The sequence below is a fragment of the Narcine bancroftii genome, chromosome 3 (assembly GCF_036971445.1).
Source record: "Narcine bancroftii isolate sNarBan1 chromosome 3, sNarBan1.hap1, whole genome shotgun sequence".
Classification (NCBI taxonomy): domain Eukaryota; kingdom Metazoa; phylum Chordata; class Chondrichthyes; order Torpediniformes; family Narcinidae; genus Narcine; species Narcine bancroftii.
In genome coordinates this window covers 258,716,013-258,734,869 of record NC_091471.1, presented here as the reverse complement: position 1 = coordinate 258,734,869, position 18,857 = coordinate 258,716,013, and the positions used below count along the sequence as shown (strand labels likewise).

At 43.1% G+C, this 18,857-nt stretch overlaps 1 protein-coding gene across 7 annotated transcripts in view; it reads left to right on the top strand.

Moving 5' to 3' along the window:
• The window catches only part of LOC138758575 (EVI5-like protein), a 424,266-nt gene that overhangs the window by 126,677 nt on the left and 278,732 nt on the right, over positions 1–18,857 (top strand). For all 7 annotated transcript variants that reach the window (XM_069927712.1, XM_069927716.1, XM_069927713.1 and 4 more), the window contains 2 exons: positions 11,341–11,513; positions 12,843–13,032. In XM_069927712.1, coding sequence (XP_069783813.1) covers positions 11,383–11,513; positions 12,843–13,032 — 321 coding nt within the window. In that variant the 5' untranslated portion in view covers positions 11,341–11,382. The remainder of the gene's footprint in view (positions 1–11,340; positions 11,514–12,842; positions 13,033–18,857) is intronic.

The following is an 18,857-nucleotide window of genomic DNA, read 5'->3' as shown; positions in this document are numbered from 1 at the left end:
TTCATCAGACAATGTCGTAAAATTTGATTTCTTTGATTAATATTTAACTTTGGGCCTCTTTTTATTGGTTGGGTTAAGGCTTTATATGAAAACTCCACTGTGAGTGTGGTGATGAATGGTCAGACATTGACTAGATCAACTAGACAAGGTTGTCCTATGTCACCAGCTCTGTTTGCATTGGTTATTGAACCTTTGGTGCAGATGATTAGGCAAGATAATGCGATAATGGGTATTAGGGTGAATTCTAATGAATATAAGATAAATTTGTTTGTCAATAATATGTTGATATATTTAACTCATCCTTTGCGGTCTTTGGAGACCTTACATGAATGTTTGCAACAGTATGGAGTGTTAAATGGTTAAAAGGTAATTTGGGAGAAGAGTGAAATTATCCTTTTGGCAGAGATGGATTATTTGTCATGTAGACAGATTGTGAAGTTTAGATGGTCTGATCATATTAAATATTTGGGTATTATTATTGATAATAATTATGACCATTTATTTGTGTGGAATTATCTACCATTATTGATGAGAAATAAGGATGACTTGAATAGTTGGAAGGATTAGCCAATAATGTTGGTAGGATGGGTGAATTGTATCAAGATGAATATTTTTCCTCAAATCCAATACTTGTTTCAATCTATTCCATGTTAAGATACCTTATAAATTCTTGAAGGATATTAATTCTTTGATAAGAAAGTTTTTGTGGAAAGACAAAATGGTGAGAGCTTCATTACAAAAATTAACATGGAAATATGTTTTGGGAGGTTTACAAGTACCTAATTTTCAACATCACTATGAATCAACTCAGTTTAATTTTATAAACAGGATGTTTCAAGTTGATAGCCCCTTTCTATTGAATTATCTCAGACTGATGAAAAATTGATGGACCAATTTATTTATTGATGGGATTCTCAGTTATCAAGTAGTTACAATTTACCGGTATTGAAACATTTGCTTGAGTTATGGATAAATAAGAATGAGATTTTAGGTATAGAAGGTAAAATCTCAGCTAAAACGCCTTTATTTCAAAATAAGCTTTTACCATTTACGATCAATAATCAACTATTGAAGTTATGGAAAATAAAAGGAGGGAAAGTGGTAGAAGATTGTTATGAGGTGTAACATTTTATTTATTTTCTCTCTTTACTTATTATCAGGTTAAAGCTTTATTGTTAGATAATTTTGGGTGTACCTTGTGTTTTCCTAGAAGATCTAAATTTGAGAGTTTAATTATTGATGGTGCTCGGAAAGGTTTTATGTTGAATATGTATAATTTATTGCAGGTTAAAATCCACAAGCCAGTTGTAGATAAGACTAGAGTGAAATGGGAGAAAGATTTAGGATATCTATCTCCCCAGATGATTGGATGTTGGTATGTGAAGATAGTATGACTAAAATTGTGAATGTGAGATATAGATTGGTTCATTATAATTTTATTCATCAATGATATTTAACTCTGGAGAAATTGAAGAAATTTAAATATGTCACTTCAGATTTATGCTTTACATGTCATAAGGAAGTAGGAACCTTCTTACATTCTGTTTGGCTATGTGAGATGATTAAACCTTTTTGGAATAAATTAAAGAATTTTTGGAAGTTATTTTTAAATTTAAAATCCATTTGACCCAATGATATTTTTTATTGGGTAATATTAAATCATTGTGTTTAGAGTTTGTTACAAGCCCAGAGCCCAGCAGCAATAGATATTCACCAAGACAAATAGTTACTTAAACAAAAATTGCTTTTAATTATCTTTAAACATGAAAATAGAATCACACTTTAACTTATCACTATTGACTTACTTAACCTAACTTAACCCCCTTCTAATTCTAAGCGCACATGTATGTAATGTGTGTGTAAGTTCAGAAAAGTTCTTTGGTTCACAGTTTAATCTCACTTCTCATTCCTTCAAGTTCATTGGTTGCAGGCAATTCTTATACTGTGCACAGAATTTAACATTTATAAAATTCACCAGGCTTTCGTGCTTGAAAGGTAAATGTTTACTGCCCAGGAAGGTTCTTGTTGGTTTTAAGAGAGAGATTTGTTGTTCCAGGACATCCACAACTGATGTTGAATAAGCCACTCCATTGTCTTGCTGATGAAGCTTGCCCCTTCAGGGTTCTCCAGATGATAACCTCTTTCATTCAGGTCACCACAGAGTTCCTTTTTGTTTCCCTTATTCCAAGAGAAACATTAGACAGCCAGTCCTCTCCTCTTGCATGAACCACAAGGGCTTCGACCAGACTGTCTTCCAAATGGGGTGTTCCAGAAGCTTGCCAGCTTGTCCTGTTCCAGTTGCTTCTTCTGGCTGTAAACACTGTAGCAGTGATCTCTATCTCTCTCTCTCTGAGAGAAAGCCCGTTTGACTCTCTCTGCTTGCAAAACCACATGACCCTCTTAGAACAGCAAGCTCTACTCCAGACAGAAAGTGGCTCTGGCAAGATCTTTCATCTTTTGCCTTTTTTAAAAAAACAATCCATTAGTGAAGTCTCTTGACCATCTCCTGGCACGTGAGCCTGCTTCTCTTTTCTTAAAAGAGTAGTTGGAAGGTGGTCTCCCTTTCAAAACCCACTTATTTCTCTATTCCTATTTTATTAGGGGTGACACATAACAACACCTATTCCAGTTACTGCAATTCAACCCTGTCTTTCACAAGGGTCCAAATCTTGTGTGTTCTGAACTGCCTCAATATGTCCGAATTTGCTAATATATTTATCAAAATCATGTGGCATTACATCATCAATGAGATAATCTCAATCTTAGTAACCATGTGACCATTTACTGGAATCTTTAACAGTTGTCAGCTCCAGTTTCTTGGAACCATGTGAACTTCATAATTCTAGCTTGCAGACATTACAACTCTGAAAGATTACCTCATTTCTGAATGTATTGTATGGGTGTGTGCAACCCTGTTCCAAACCCACTACATTACCTAAGACATATTTATAGGAAATATAGCTTAACATTAACCTAAATGTCATTATTAGCATAGATCCATTGCACAGATAATACAGTTGAATTAAGACACCAATGTCTAAATCTATTGAGATATACCAGGAAAACTTAACGATAATAACATAGAAGCATGAGATCATGAGTAGAAATTAGTTTGGTCTTGTATTCACTAGAGTGAGTTAATGAAACCATTTGACTATCAATAAAAAAATAATCAATCCATGAGTAAGTATGATGGACATGTGAAAAAAAAGAATAATCCCTGTCCTTTGGATGCAAAAAAATGCAAAACATCTAAAATACCACATTTTAATAGAAAGGAATGAAAAAATATGGCTGATTTGTTCATAACCGCTGGGTCAGAGGTCGAGTGGGCTATGATAGGGTCAAGCCAGCAATTAAAGTCTCCACCCAGGACAAGAAAACATACACTCAAATCAGGCAAAAAAGAAAATGAACGTTCAAAAAAATCCCAGATCCATCAATATTAGGAGCATAGAAATTGGTGAAATCCATCGTTATTATATAATTTGCCTGATACGATCACAAAATGACCATTAGTATCAAACACAAAGGGAATGGTTTGATCCATAAGAATTGACACCCCTCTGGCTTTAGCCTGAAATGATGAATGAAAATGCAGCCTCTATCCACTGTCTGATAAGCACTGATTATCACCACATCGAATGTGTGTTTCCTGCAAAAATATTATACCCTTAAACTCTTTAAGGTGTGCAAATATTTAACTTCTTTTTTACAGGATGGTTAAGGCCATTAATATTCCAACTAAGTAAGTTCATCTAATGAATAATGAAAATTGTTCTGAAAAATACCACAAATTCTGAGAGGTTAACATTCGCAGAGGAATTAAAGCAAGCCATAAAGGACTAAGATAAACATTTCTATGTTCAATACAACTCCCAAAGAAATTCCAATCCTACCCCCACCCATCACCCAAAACGAGAAAGTTGTCCAAAAGAAGGCCAACAACTAACTTAACTATCCCCCTCAACCTTTCCAGTCTAAACAGCCTGCATTTCGCACCCAAAAAAATCCAATGTTGATTTATGACTGTTTCACATTCTTTCACAAGATTAAAAATACTGAACACTGCTTAAATGTCCTTGTCCTGAATATTATCGAAACAGCAAAGAAAATCTGAAATGTCCATTCATTGATTTTAAAGGGAATCTATAAAGAAGTTATCAGACATTTTCAGTTCATTTACTATGGTTGAGAAATAGACAAAAGATCTTCCAAATATTTCTGGGATTCCTGTATGGAAGAAGCAAAGTATTTGCATACTTTAAAGAGTTTAAGGCTACAATTATATTTTTGCAGGAAACACACAATCGATGTGGTGATAATCAGTGCTTACCAGACAGTGGATAGAGGCTGCACTTTCATTCATCATTTCAGACTAAAGCCTTTGTTCAACGTAATGTGTCTGATACTAATGGTCGTTTTATGATTGTATCAGGAAAATTATATAATAAGATGGTGATTTTTACCAATGTCTTAAATACATCAGGAAATATGACTTGAAGACGCGTAGGGTACAGCAATTCCGGCTTACAGCCACATTAATACTATTCTTACATAGCTTCTTTGTAAGCAGCACGCTCCTTCAATACCTCAGGGCAGAAGTCTTACACAATTCTGATGCATTGACTGCAATATGCAAGCGTCCCTCTGTGCAAGTCTTCCCATGCTGAAATGATATCAGTCAGCAGAATAGAACACACAGCAACATATCACTTTAAAGCCTACAGATCTTTATTTCAGTAATAGTCAATTCGTATATGGGAAGTGAGTAATACTAATCAGGGAAGATCAATTTCTGACACCTGTCTGAAGCCTTTTAGCTCTCACTCCAAAGATACAGAGATTTCATTCTATATTTATACAATTTCAAATGGGTAAGGGATAGAAGTGAGCCCCACCTTTTAGCATGACATCTTTTTATCATTTAAAAAAACATGTTCCCAGCTTAAACAGCCTCAAACATTTGTTTTCTGGTGTTTATCTTACACAAAATAATGGTAAGTGTTTTTGTTTGGTAAATGATCAACATTACCTTGAAGGATACAATTTTAATGATGTTTATGCCAGCTTTGTTTCAATTTTAATTATGTTTCTGCAAGCCATCTCTTATCTCTGTCTTAGCAAGGTCTGCCTCCTTGTAAGGGAGAACTAAATTATCCAGTTTAACATCAATTTGATCCAAAAAGCCTTTAAGGTCATTAGCTGTTTTGTTCCAACAATGAAGTGATATTCTCCATAGATAGGGGAGTTTATTCTTCTCTCTTTCCACCTTTAGTCATTTTGCAGTCATCTTCAAAATTCAAAATAGTTATAAATAAAGAAACAAGAAGCATACGCTTTGATATGGTTATTTTTAGTGTAAGGATGTTGGTAAACGGAAGACTTGTAAAGGGTCAGGAGCAACCTTAACAAGCTGCTACTCTGTCAGTCGCCAGCAGGAAGACCACTACAAATCTCTGTGGAGACAACGCTTAGGGGAATGTCACCTCATTATAGGAAGTATGTGGAAGCTCTGGAGAGGGTACAAAGGAGATTTACCAGAATATTGCCTGGATTGGAACATAAGACTGAAGATGCAAGATTAGCAGAGCTGGGCTTTTCACTTTGGAGTGTAGTAGGATGAGAGGAGACTTGATAGAGGCCTACAAGATTATGAGAGGCAGAGAGAGGGAGAACACAGAGGACATGTGTACAAAGTGAAGGGAGGGAAGTTCAGGTGAGACATCAGGGTAAGTTTTTTACACAGGGAGTTGTGGGTACCTAAAATACTTTGCCAGGGATGGTGGTGGAGGCTTGAATTCAAGAGTCTCTTAGACAGGCACATGGATGGAAGAAAAATAGTGGGTTACAGGGTAGGGAGGGTTTAGTACATTTTTAAAGGAATATATGGGTCGGCACAACATCAAGGGCCAAAGGGCCTGTACTGTGCTGTAGTGTTCTATGTTCAAAATATAACCTCTAATTTCTATATGAATGGTATGACACCTGAAAATGGTGTTAAACTATAAGCAATTTAAAATAATTTCTTGATTTCACCGAAAACTCCCCACTTTGTCTTGGAAAATTCTTTGTTCCGTTTCCATGGAGCAAGACGAGAAGAATGTCTATGCTGTTCTGATTGCCAAAGGAAAGGAGCCTCTAGGTGGGAAGTTCCTGTTCCTTATTTTATTCACCCAAGTGAATCTGATCAGAATGGTCACTCTGCATGTTGATCTGAATCTAAATAAAGCACCAAGGATTGTACTCACCCCGATGTGATTTTTCAACAGCTAGAGCCAAGGGGAGAAAGTGACCAACGTTATTATTTATCCAGCTTCTTCCCATAAATTTTCATGTTAGATTAAATTTATTTGCTCTTTACCAATTTTCACTGTGATGTTCTGTCATACATTACAGAGTCCAATCAATCTGCATCCAGACTTTTCCGGATTCTGCCAGTACTGTATTATAGTTAAATTGAACCAAGCAATGAATTGAGGGTGGTGGCTCACTCTCTACATTTTCCTTAATTCCCCTGGCACCAGCTAGATTTAGTTCTGCACTCTGATCCCTAACAACGTGGCAGTAGTTGTGATATGAAATGGAATGAAAAAATACAATAGGTTAATAGTTCCATTGGAGAGGAACTGTGTTTTGTATTTCAATTGGCAGTAAGCAATTAGATAACCTTTAATGCCATGATTAGCTACACAGAAACAAACTCCCGCAAATGCTCATTAAATAATCAGTGTTTATAATAGTGCATCCGAATAGAGATCTAGTGGTTATATTCATTTAGATCTTTTGACAGTGAAGACGTGGTGAGCTATTAATTGTTGATGTGTTCCACTAGGAAGTTTTATCCCTCAATATCCCTCAATATCAATCTTTAAGTGAGCCTTGAATGAACTTTGTGATGATTGATTTGATATTTCTATTTTCTGAAAAATGCCGAGAGCATGGAAAAGGACCAGCAGAGCCATAGTGTAGAGTTTGGAAACTGCTCTTCGAACCAATGACCACCATCTAAGTGATTCCTATTTGCCAGCACTCAGGCTTTCCTTCTCATGTATGTGGTCAAATGTCATTACACAAGACCACTGTGCGAGTTAAAGACAACGACGCCTCATTTCCGGACAGACTAATGCCGTAGAAAGCTCCGCGTCCCCCTGATGAACACTTCACTAGCTGCAGCTGAGGTGAGGAGAACCCTTTTCAAGGCACACAAGGCAGCAGGACCAAACAACATTCTAGTTGAGTACTGAAGGATTGCGCAGACCAATTGACGGAGGTCTTCGTGGACATCTTCGAAACCTCACTACAACAGTCCCTCATTCCCGCAGGGTTTAAGACAGCCACCATCATCCCAGTACCCTAAAAGGATGACAATAACAGCCCTCAATGACTGCCGCCCTTTGTCACTGACCTGCACCATTATGAAATGGTTCTGGCAGCTGGTGATGGAACACATCAAAGCACATCTGACGCTGGACCCATTTCAATTTGCCTATAGAAGAAATCATTCCACAGACATTGCTATAGCCTTGTCCCTCCACCTCATCCTGACCAACTTGGAGAACAACACGTCGTACACCTTCAGCTCAGTGATTAATATGAGCATTCTCCAGAGGCTGGTGGAAAAGCTGTCCTCGCTGGGACTCAACTGGATTCTGGACTTCCTAACGAGAAGACCACCGTTTTTCTGGGTTGGTAGCAGATTGTCGAGCACCGTCATGATGAGAACTGGCGCACCTCTGGCCTGTGTGCTCAACCCGCTTCTGTTCATGCTTCTGACCCATAACTGTATTGCCAGAGCCAGGTCTGACAGTGTCATTGTTTGCAGGTGACACAACAACCATTGGCCTCATCAGCAACAATGATGAGTCACACTATAGAGAAGAGGTGGAAAATCTCATGATCTGGTACAAGACTAACAGCCTGAGTCTCAACGTGATCAAGATGAAGGAGCCGATCATGAACTTCAGGAGGATCAGAAATGACCACTCTCCACTACATATCTCTATAGTGGAGAGAGTGGAGAGGACCAAGTTCCTTGGAGTTCACTTAACAAGTGACTTATTGTGGACCCACCACATCTCACTTGGAAGGATAGACGCCACAGCAACTATCCTTCCTGAGAAGACTGAAGTGGGCAAGGCTACCAGCCACCATCATGTCAACCTTCAGAAGTTCTATTGAGAGCATCCTGGCTGGCTGCATCACAGTGTGGGTACGGTTGCTGTAATTGGTTCGGAGGTCCCTCCACTCCCTCCTCCCCCCCACCCCATCACAATTGATGTAATCTATCAGGATCGTTGAATGAAGAGGGCATGCAAAATCATTGAGCACCCTGCACACAGCATCATTCAGTTGCTCACATTGGAAAAGAGATCCAGGAGGATCAGAGCCAGCACCACCCAGCTGAGGAACAGCTTCTTCCCACGGGCAGTGAGAATGCTGAATGAACTGCTCAACTAACCCTCTGGGAATCTATTATTTCTGAAACCATATTTATTTATTTTTATGTATGTGTATTTGTCCTGCATATGTGTTACATGTCTTTGGCTTGGCTTCGCGGACGAAGATTTATGGAGGGGGTAAATGTCCACGTTTGTGGCTGACAAGTCCGATGCGGGACAGGCAGACGCGGTTGCAGGAGAAAATTTGTTGGTTGGGTGTTGGGTTTTTCCTCCTTTGTCTTTTGTCAGTGAGGTGGGCTCTGCGGTCTTCTTCAAAGGAGGTTGCTGTCCGCCGAACTGTGAGGCGCCAAGATGCACGGTTTGAGGCGATATCACCCCACTGGCGGTGGTCAATGTGGCAGGAACCAAGAGATTTCTTTAGGCAGTCCTTGTACCTCTTCTTTGGTGCACCTCTGACACGATGGCCAGTGAAGAGCTCGCCATATAACACGATCTTGGGAAGGCGATGGTCCTCCATTCTGGAGACGTGACCTACCCAGCGCAGTTGGATCTTCAACAGCGTGGATTCGATGCTGTCGGCCTCTGCCATCTCGAGTACTTCGATGTTAGGGATGAAGTCGCTCCAATGAATGTTGAGAATGGAGCGGAGACAACGCTGGTGGAAGCGTTCTAGCAGCTGTAGGTGATGCCGGTAGAGGACCCATGATTCGGAGCCGAACAGGAGTGTGGGTATGACAACGGCTCTGTATACGCTTATCTTTGTGAGGTTTTTCAGTTGGTTGTTTTTCCAGACTCTTTTGTGTAGTCTTCCAAAGGCGCTATTTGCCTTGGCGAGTCTGTTGTCTAACTCGTTGTCGATCCTTGCATCTGATGAAATGGTGCAGCCGAGATAGGTAAATTGGTTGACCGTTTTGAATTTTGTGTGCCCGATGGAGATATGGGGGAGCTGGTAGTCATGGTGGGGTGCTGGCTGATGGAGGACCTCAGTTTTCTTCAGGCTGACTTCCAGGCCAAACATTTTGGCAGTTTCCGCAAAACAGGACGTCAAGCGCTGAAGAGCTAGCTCTGAATGGGCAACTAAAGCGGCATCGTCTGCCAAGAGTAGTTCACGGACAAGTTGCTCTTATGTCTTGGTGTGAGCTTGCAGGCGCCTCAGATTGAAGAGACTGCCATCCGTGCGGTACCGGATGTAAACAGCGTCTTCATTGTTGAGGTCTTTCATGGCTTGGTTCAGCATCATGCTGAAGAAGATTGAAAAGAGGGTTGGTGCGAGAACGCAGCCTTGCTTCACGCCATTGTTAATGGAGAAGGGTTCAGAGAGCTCATTGCTGTATCTGACCCGACCTTGTTGGTTTTTTTTCAGTTGGATAACCATGTTGAGGAACTTTGGGGGGCATCCGAGGCGCTCTAGTATTTGCCAAAGCCCTTTCCTGCTCACGGTGTCGAAGGCTTTGGTGAGGTCAACAAAGGTGATGTAGAGTCCTTTGTTTTGTTCTCTGCACTTTTCTTGGAGCTGTCTGAGGGCAAAGACCATGTCAGTAGTTCCTCTGTTTGCGCGAAAGCCGCACTGTGATTCTGGGAGAACGTTCTTGGCGACACTAGGTATTATTCTATTTAGGAGAATCCTAGCGAAGATTTTGCCGCAATGGAGAGCAGCGTGATTCCCCTGTAGTTTGAGCAGTCTGATTTCTCGCCTTTGTTTTTGTACAGGGTGATGATGATGGCATCACGAAGGTCCTGAGGCAGTTTTCCTTGGTCCCAACAAAGCTTGAAAAACTCATGAAGTTTGGCATGCAGAGTTTTGCCGCCAGCCTTCCAGACCTCTGGGGGGATTCCATCCATACCTGCTGCTTTGCCACTTTTCAGTTGTTCAATTGCCTTATCTGTCTCTTCCCGGGTGAGGACCTCATCCAGCTCTAGCCTTAGGGGCTGTTGAGGGAGCTGGAGCAGGGCGGAATCTTGGACTGAGTGGTTGGCACTGAAAAAAGTTTGGAAGTGTTCTGACCATCGGTTGAGGATGGAGATCTTGTCACTGAGGAGGACTTTGCCATCTGAGCTGTGCAGCGGGCTTTGGACTTGGGGTGAGGGGCCGTACACAGCCTTTAGAGCCTCGTAAAAACCCCTGAAGTCGCCAATGTCCGCGCTGAGCTGGGTTCGTCTGGCGAGGCTAGTCCACCACTCATTTTGGATCTCCCGGAGTTTGCGCTGAAGATGGCTGCATGCGCGACGGAAGGCTTGTTTCTTCTCTGGCCAGGACGGCTTTGTAAGGTGAGCCTGGTGGGCAGCTCGCTTCTTTGCCAGCAGCTCCTGGATTATATCTGGTTGTGTGTTTGCATGTTTTGCACTGAGGACTGAAGAACACTGTTTCGTTGGGTTGTACTTGGCTGATAAATAAACTTTAACTTGAACCTAAGACCCTGGAGCGATCTTAATAATAGGCACAATTAGGAATAAATAACTTCAAGACACTTTAGTAATAAACTAAATCAGAAGTAGATGTGTTTGAAGTGCAGCAATAAAAGGAAGGCATGATTTGTAAACCTGAAGAGCTTAGTATAAAGTTTCATTTAACAATACAGATTCTCTTCTGCCCTATTTTCCCTTCTTCACCTTGCCCCTCCCCCCACTGCCCCTCTAAGCCAAATCCCAGACTCTCCAGGTAAACTGAAAAATCTTAGCAGTACCTAAACCATTGGAAGAATCTTCTGCTAACACAAAGGTCCTGGTCCATCAGTGAACTCACTGGTTTGGTGATTATAAAACATTAAAGCAAAAGTTTTAAAATCCATGATTGTTCACAGTAGTGTAGAAATGTGGACTCCTCTTGTAGTACTTGGCCTATTCAAGTAATAATTCATTCTCTTTCTTTTACTTGGTTATCAGACCCCAGTTTATGCACTTTATTTATCAACATTTCACTGTACTCTTTCCGTTCCAGGTAACAAATCTTGCAGCCGTTCAGTTCTTTACCTTCTGATGGATGAAGACCCTAACACTACAAATCCTTGTTCCCATGGCAAGTCCTGCAGTCAGCCCCGATTCCTCCTCCTCCTCCGATAATCTCAGTCCAGATGAATTGGAACTACTTGCGAAGTTAGAGGAGCAAAACAGGTGAGGGTAAAATTTAATAAAATAAGAGGCAGTGTTTTTTTTATTGCTGAATGCAAGCAGCAGGGATTGCAGATGTAGGGTGTTTAGCTGCTCCACTGCAGTTTCTTCGAGAGATGCCTACCCTGAAGAAATTCTCCTCCTCTCTTCGAAGGGAGTTCTGCAAGAATTTCTCTCACTGTTCCCCATCTACAATACCTGCTGCTCTCAGGCTCTGTGACCATGTATTCACCCAGATTCTCTTCCACAGCCACATGTCCTTCCTGCAATGACAATATCAGCAGTATTTGATTTTACATATGATTAGCTGGAGAAGTAATGCAGGGTGGAGTGGGGGTGCATACCATTGGGGTTATGCACGGTAGGAGCATATTTGTGTGCAAGGGTGTTGTAGTACGTGTTTCTTGTGGGAGAGGTTTTGAGACCATTGATGGTGGGTAGAAAAGAGGTGGTAGGAAATGAATTAGGTGTTGGGAATGGTGATGGGAGTAGAACAGGTGAACAGGGAACCGAGGATTTAGTGCTGGAGGTTTGTAGGGGCAGAATGGATAGGTGGGTAGAGCAATGCATACTTTGGGGATTTGAGTGAGGGAGGGAGGTTTTTGATGGTGATGCAGGGTGGTGAAGAAACATGATTCTGAGGTGGAGGTGGATGGTAACTTAGAGAAGGCAAAACATGGTTCCAAATGGAATTGCTGACATGGCAAGGGATCTCATTGGTAAAGGTGGGGGTTTTGACTTGTGGAAAGTCAAATTATACTTTGTGTGTTTGATGGAGACCTCTGGGATGAACAATACAAAGATGTGGGAATTGAAGGAACCATGCAGGGGAATTGGATTGATGTTCTGAGGTCATGTAGTTTAAAGGCATTATTTCAGGATGGCTCACATTGTGTGCTGTAATGTTTTGATTTACTCTGGTCCACAAGTGATAAATATTTGTTTAAAATGTATGGTAGCACTTAATATTTGATCCAGATCTGATAATGTAGAGAAAAAGTTAATGATAACATATGAAGAGAGAAATAGCTGTTTCCTGGGTTCTGCTGAAATTATGCAAGTCCGGAGATTTTTGTTTAGGATTTGGGATGGGAACATATGGACTTCAGGCACTTGTTTTTAGGGCATAATTGATCCTTGCCTTTGATTTTTACTAAACTGGTTTTCAATTGTTACTGTTAATACAAAAATAGCATTCTCATTGAAATATCGTCCACTGTGACTGCTATGTTAATACCGTGAGGTAATTATTGATGTATTTTGAATTTTTGGAAGCTGCAATATTGGAATCTTACAGTTGGAACCCAATGATAAATCTTTTCCATTTCCCAGGTTGTTGGAAGCAGACAGCAAGTCATTGCGGTCGGTGAATGGATCACGGCGGAACAGCAGTGGGTCGCTTGTGTCAAGCTCCTCAGCCTCAAGCAACCTGAGCCACTTGGAAGAAGACACGTGGATCCTGTGGGGCCGGTTGATCAATGAGTGGGAGGAGGTGCGCAAAAGGAAGGAGAAGCTGCTGAGGGTGAGGAACTTGGAGGGGTTCGCTACTTGTGCAGTTTATCTGTGGATTACTGCAACATTTTTCTAACCACACCAATCATTTTATTAATTTTAATTTTTAAATTTACACATACAGCATGGCAACGGGCCCTTTCAGATTTAAATCTGGCACTGTCTGTATGTTTGTATGTTCTCCCCTTGTCTCTGTGGGTTTCCTCTGAGTGCTCCAGTTTCCTCCCACCCTCCAAAAACGTGGGGTTTATCATGTAGTGAGTGCGCTATGCAAAGTGTGGAGTAAGAATGACACACACACAGTCGAGTGGAGGTTGAAGACTGATTTAATGCTCTGTGAGTCTGTTCATATTCACTCCCTCCCTCTGACCACAAGAGTGATGTCATCGCAACTCCAGCCTCCAACTGGCTGGCATTCCCGCTGTTTACCGCTGTGTGGGAGGTCACGCGGGATGACGGCCATTGGTCCTTGATCGCCACTTATGATGAGCCGGTTGCAGGCAGTTGAGGGTGAAAGTTTCCTCTTTGCCAGCAATGTCCAATACACATGTCGTTCCATTATGCCTGACAACCTTGTATGGCCCAGTGCACCCTTCTTCGTACAAAAACATATTCACAGATGTGCAAGTCCTTGAGGATGAAAGATTTGGGCTGGCCGTGCGCTGTGGGCTGTGGAGGGGCTAGGGTACCAAGTCTTTCCCTCAGCTGTTTCAGTGCAGCTGTGGGTGTTTCCAAATCCTTGGCTGTGGCCAAGAACTCCCCTGGGATTACCAAGGGTGCGCTGTAGACCATTTCTGCTGAAGAGGCATTAAAGTCCTCTTTCAAGTGGTGTGTATCCCCAGAAGGACCCAAGGCAGTTCATCCATCCAGTTGGGCCCCTTAAGCTGGGCCCTCCGGGCTGCTTTTCAATGTCTGTTGAACCGCTCCACCAACCCATTGGTTATTCTGTGTTTGGTGGAGTTGGGTTCCCAACAGCTTGGCTAGCTCCACTCAGAGTCCAGAAGTAAACTGCACTCCTTTGTCGGAGATGAAATGTTCTGGGACCCCGAACCTGGACACCCAAGTGTTGATTAGTGCCCTGATGCAGTCTCCGTGGTTGTATCGGTCATCGGGACTGCCTTGGGCCACCTCATGGAGCAGTCAACCAGAGTGAGGAGGTATCTTACCCCATGGGAAACAGGTAGTGGCCCCATGATGTTGATGGACTTGGCTGATTCTACACCACGCTGGCTCTAAAATCTGGTGAGGTGCTTTAGTTTGAGTTTCCACTTTGGTCGTCTGGCAGAGCGTACAGGTCTTGGCCCATTGACTGACCTGCTGGCCACCATCTATACCTTAGTTCTGATGGCCAGATGTGCCAAATTGTACACCGAGTCTCCATTCTGCTGGTGGAGACGTTGCAGAGGAACGTCTGGTTGCCAGGGGCTATGATGACATCCTTCAGCCACAGCCCAGAAAACGCTGTCCTGTATGCGGGATCTCATGGTTGTCATTTTCTGCCCTGACTAGGGCTGAATAGTTTATGCTCTGGGATAGGGCATGGACGGATTAGATGATGGGACGGGAGAGTGCATCAACAACCACGTTTCTCTTGCCAGTGATGTGTTGATGTTCGTGGTGAATTTGGACGCATCGGAAAGGTGCCTCTGCTGTCTGGCCGATCACGGGTCAGACACTTTGTGGAAACCAAAAGTCAGTGGTTTGTGGTCTGTGAAGACCTTGAATTGTCTGCTTTCCAGGAAGTATCTGAAGTGCCTGACTGCCAGGTCAGCACGAATATCTCCTGGGCAAATGTGCTGCATTTAAGTTCAGGTGGCTGAAGGTGCCTGTTGATCAGCTGTTCGAGGACCTCTCTGACCGCTGTGCTGGAGGTGTCCACCGTGAGGGTGGTCGGCGCCTCCAGCCTGGGGAGCACCAGAAGGGTGGCATTGGCCAGAGCATTCTTCACCTTCTGGAATGCCTCTGAGGCCTTCCTGTCCCAGCCAATGTCTTTATTTTTCCCTGCTATGAGTGTGAAAAGGAGACCCATGATCTGAGCTGCTGCCATTATAAATCGATGGTTGAAGTTAATCATACTGGCGAAGTCCTGCAGCCCTTTCATAGTACAAGGTTTCATGAACCGCCGAACGGCCTCCAGCTTCTCGGGGCAGTGGTTTCGCCCTGTAGCTGTCGATCCGAGGCCCCAGGAAGTTAATTGTATGTGTGTGTGTCCCCCCGCTCCCCCCGAACTGACACGGTGGGGTTGATGGTCAGCCCAAACCCCTGTAGGTGGGTGAATAGTTGTCTGAGGTTGGTCGTGTGCTCTGAATGGTTGTGGCTGGCAAAAAGAATATCATCCAGGTAGATGAACATGAATGGGAGGTCCTGGTCCACCACGTTCATCAGCTGCTGAAAAGTCTGAGCGTTGTTCTTATGCCCGAAGGGCATCCTCATGAATTTGAACAGACCGAAGGGGGGTGATTATGGCGGATTTGGGGTGCACTGGCATTTGATGATAACCCAATTATATTGACCTTTGAAAACACCAGTGCCCCTTGCAAGTTGATGGTAAATTCTTAGATATGGGGCATGGGGTATCTGTCCAGTGTGGTGGCCTCATTGAGGCATTGGTAATCGCCACACGGATTCCACCCTCTTGCTGCCTTGGGGACCATGTGCAGGGGGAGGCCCAGGGGCTGTCCGACCACCGCACTTTCTCCAATTCCTTCATTTTCTTAAATTCCTCTTTGGCCAGGGCAAGTTTTTCAGGGGGAAGGCAGCATGCCCTGGCATGGAGCAGGGAGCTTTCAGTGAGGATGTGGTGCCTTACCCCGTGCTTTGATTCTGCAGAGGAGAATTGTTGTGCCACGATTGTGGGGATCTCTACCAGGATGTGTGTGTAAGCGTCGTCAGACAGCGTGACGGAATCGAGGTTGGGGGCCAGTAGTTTGGCTTCCACCAAGGGCATCGTTTGAAATGTTCTGATGTGCACCAAATGCCACCCTTTCAAGTCTAACAGCAGGAAGTGGGCACGCAGAAAATTGGCTTCCAGGAGCGGTTGCGCCACTGCCGCAATAGTAAAAGTCCACTTAAATCAGAGGCCAGCAAATCATAGAGGCACGGTGCGGGTACCATAAGTTCGTATAGAGGTGCTGTTTGCTACCCTCAGTGCCGGGCCCAGCTTTGCGTTCCAGGTGTCGTAGGCCGTGGGGATAAGAACACTTATTTTGGCACGGGTGTCCACGAGGAACCACCTTCCTGACAGAGTCCCACTCGTGGAGGAGGCTGTCATGTTGGCCAACCACTGTAACCATTAATGACGGTTGCCCATGGCATTTTCCAGAAACACTCAGGATGGGCAGCAATATGGCTGGATGGAGGTGGGGTGTTCCATTTGCCTCTCCATCTGCTGTGGCCTTGTTGCTAGGGTTGGGGCTTGGCGATCTGTTCCACAGAGGTGCCATTTTCTTTCTTCGCTCTCCGCCTGGGCTGTGACTTTCCTCGGGTCACTGAAGTCTTCACCGGTGAGCTAGAGTCGCATATCCTCGGGTAGCTGCTCCAGGAAAATATGCTAAAAGAGCAGGCAAGGCTTGTGTCCCTCAGCAAGTGTGAGCATCTCGCTCATGACGACGGATAGGGCCCTGTCCCCCAAACCATCCATGTGCAGCAAACGGGCGCTGCGCTCGCACCGTGATAGCCTGAAAGTGCGGGTTAGTAGCTTTTTGAGGGCACCGTATTTTCATTGCTCCAGAATCTGCCGTAGGAAATCAACAACCCTCGCTGCTGTGTCCTGGTCGAGCGAGCTCACTATGTAGTAGTAGTGGGTTTCGAAAGCACCGATCTGTTGAAGGTGGAACTGGACCTCAGCCTGTGTGAACCACATGTGTGGCTGTGACGCCCAGAACATTGGCAGCTTTAGTGAAGCGTGTGGAGAGCTGCTTGGTCCGTCATCTTCGGGACCAAATGCCAATTGGTCCTGTCAAGGTCACCAATATAGCGTGTGCACTACACGAAGTGTGGAGTAAGAGTGACACACATACAGTCAAGTTAAGGTCAATGACTAACTTATTGCACTACCTACTCTGTTTATATTCACTCCCTGCCCCTGACTACAGGAGTGATATAATCGCAGTGACGACCTCCATCTGGCCTGCATTCCTGCTGTTTCCTGCCATGCGGGAGGTCACGCAGGTCGACGCCCATTGGTTCCTGCGGGGCCCTCGCAATTGCTGAGTTCACTGTTCATTTTGTGAGCTGGGTCACAACTTGGTTCATGGGCCGCTGCAGTCAATTAATTGGTATATTTGGGTGGCTTGAGTTCTTGGGCCAAAAAGGCCTGCATATTTAAATTTAAAACCCCTGTATGATTTTGAAGGGTGGGAGGAGAACGGAGCGCCTGGGCAAATCCTGGGGAGAATGTATAGGCCCCTTACAGACAGCGAAGGATTTGAACCCAGGTCACTGCCACTGTAATAGCTTTGCACTCACTGTTCTGCCCAATATCCATAGTCACAATCAACTCTGAGGTTTCCCAAGAGCAAAAAATACAGAGTTAATGCTGGTTTGGCAAAGGAAGAGGAAATAGCTCAAAGGTTTGAGTGGAAATCAGCTGACCAACCTGATTTGAAATTCCACATTTTCAATTTCTATTTTTATTTCTTACCTTCAGATATTCTTTCAAAGGAAAACGTCTCTTTTAAAAAAAAGTTTTTTTTAACGATTCTTTGTAATAGGACTTGAAGACTGCTCAACCCCACTTCAAGTGAAATTCTAGAGTTTAAATATATGCAAAAGTTGTAAATTTCAGAAACTTTCCCCAAGCAGTGATTATTTAATTGTGTAAACGATAGAGCAGCAAAGGAGGAACCTATCACTTGCTCCGTCTGCTGCTCACCATAACTTGTTTGATTGTTAATCTTTTAATCAATAGAATCAGTGGATTTAAAATCTTACTGAACTGAAATACCTTAAAATAAGCTGTTGAACTTGTTGCTCTAATATGTCCATTCATATCTCCATCACTGCACTGGTGAAACCATTCTGCTGAATCATTTCTCAGCCTTAATGTTAATTCCTTCTGTTTTTCGAGTGTGGTTCCAAGAATTGGCACTGTGCTAAAATTATGCCAGTCTCTTGTATAAGTGAGAATAAGCAGAAATCTCACATAACCATATAACCATTTACGGAGCAGAAACAGGCCATGTCGGCCTTTCGAGTCTGCACCAGTTCACTAGAACAACTCCACTAGTTCAAACCTCCTGCTTGTTTTTAAGTTTCCTTTGGCCATTCCTTAAGAGATTTTTGCAGAAGCATATCTGAGACTCCTGTTTTCTTAGAATCCTGTTTGTTTCCCTCTTGCGTTAAATCTTGTTTTTTGAAAATTTTATTTTTGATTTCACAGACTCATGCTTTATGAACAATATAGATCAGTTTTCCTCTTTTAAAGAACTCTTTATATCGTCTTCTTTCCCCCCTTTCTTTCCCTCCATATCCTCCCTCCCACCCAAAACAAACATACATTATCTACTGAGAATAATAATGTTATGAGCCCAAAGGACTCAGAAACCACCAAGACAATGGCTACTTAAACAAAACTGATTTTCCTAATACATAATAATAAGATCAATGCTAACTGAACCCCGTTCTAATTCTAAGTGCTCATGTATGTAATGTTTATGTGTTCAGGAAAGTTATTTTTCATCGTCCATTCGTTCACTGTTCACTTCTCCGAGTTCACTGTTCAGCTTGTCCTGTTCCAGTCCCAGCTGCTGCTGCTGAACTGTAGAACTGAATTCTCTCTCTCTCTCTCTCTCTCTCTCTCTCTCTCTCTCTCTCAGCGAAAACCACATGACCCTC